We start from the raw sequence: 408 nt of genomic DNA on the forward strand, positions 1-408 counted from the left end.
TATTTTTTGGTTGCAGCCGTCATTGTTGTTTGGCGGGTCCGGGCTGGGGATTCGAACCCGCCACCTTAGGTGTACGTGGCTGGTGCCTTAGCCGGTTTAGCTATAGGCGCCGAGCCAGCATTTTTATTTGTAAGTTGAAGTAAGACTGTGTGCTTTTAAGGTCCTTTCTAAGTCTAAAATACTCTGACTTCTATGACTTAATGATTGGATTCTACCCCTCCACACTAGATTTCCTTTCATAGTGTAAATATTATATTTCTCCCTATGACAGGGGCATCTTCCATGTTCTGGGCCTAATGAAAATGGACATGGCGAACTATACCATCCAGAGCATTCGACCCTACCTGCAGGAATATTCCATCCAGTATGAAAGAGCTAAATTCCAGGAACTCCTTGACAAACAGCCTG

General features: G+C 44.6%; 1 protein-coding gene across 1 annotated transcript in view; it reads left to right on the plus strand.

Moving 5' to 3' along the window:
* LOC100965481 (T-complex protein 11 X-linked protein 2) overlaps positions 1 to 408 on the plus strand; it is a gene marked incomplete at its 3' end in the record, with an annotated part of 13,739 nt that overhangs the window by 12,699 nt on the left and 632 nt on the right. The window contains exon 5 of the mRNA XM_012813856.2: positions 243 to 406. Coding sequence (XP_012669310.1) covers positions 243 to 406 — 164 coding nt within the window. The remainder of the gene's footprint in view (positions 1 to 242; positions 407 to 408) is intronic.

The sequence above is a fragment of the Otolemur garnettii genome, unplaced genomic scaffold, assembly GCF_000181295.1.
Source record: "Otolemur garnettii isolate 467f Iridium unplaced genomic scaffold, OtoGar3 scaffold00319, whole genome shotgun sequence".
Lineage (NCBI taxonomy): Eukaryota > Metazoa > Chordata > Mammalia > Primates > Galagidae > Otolemur > Otolemur garnettii.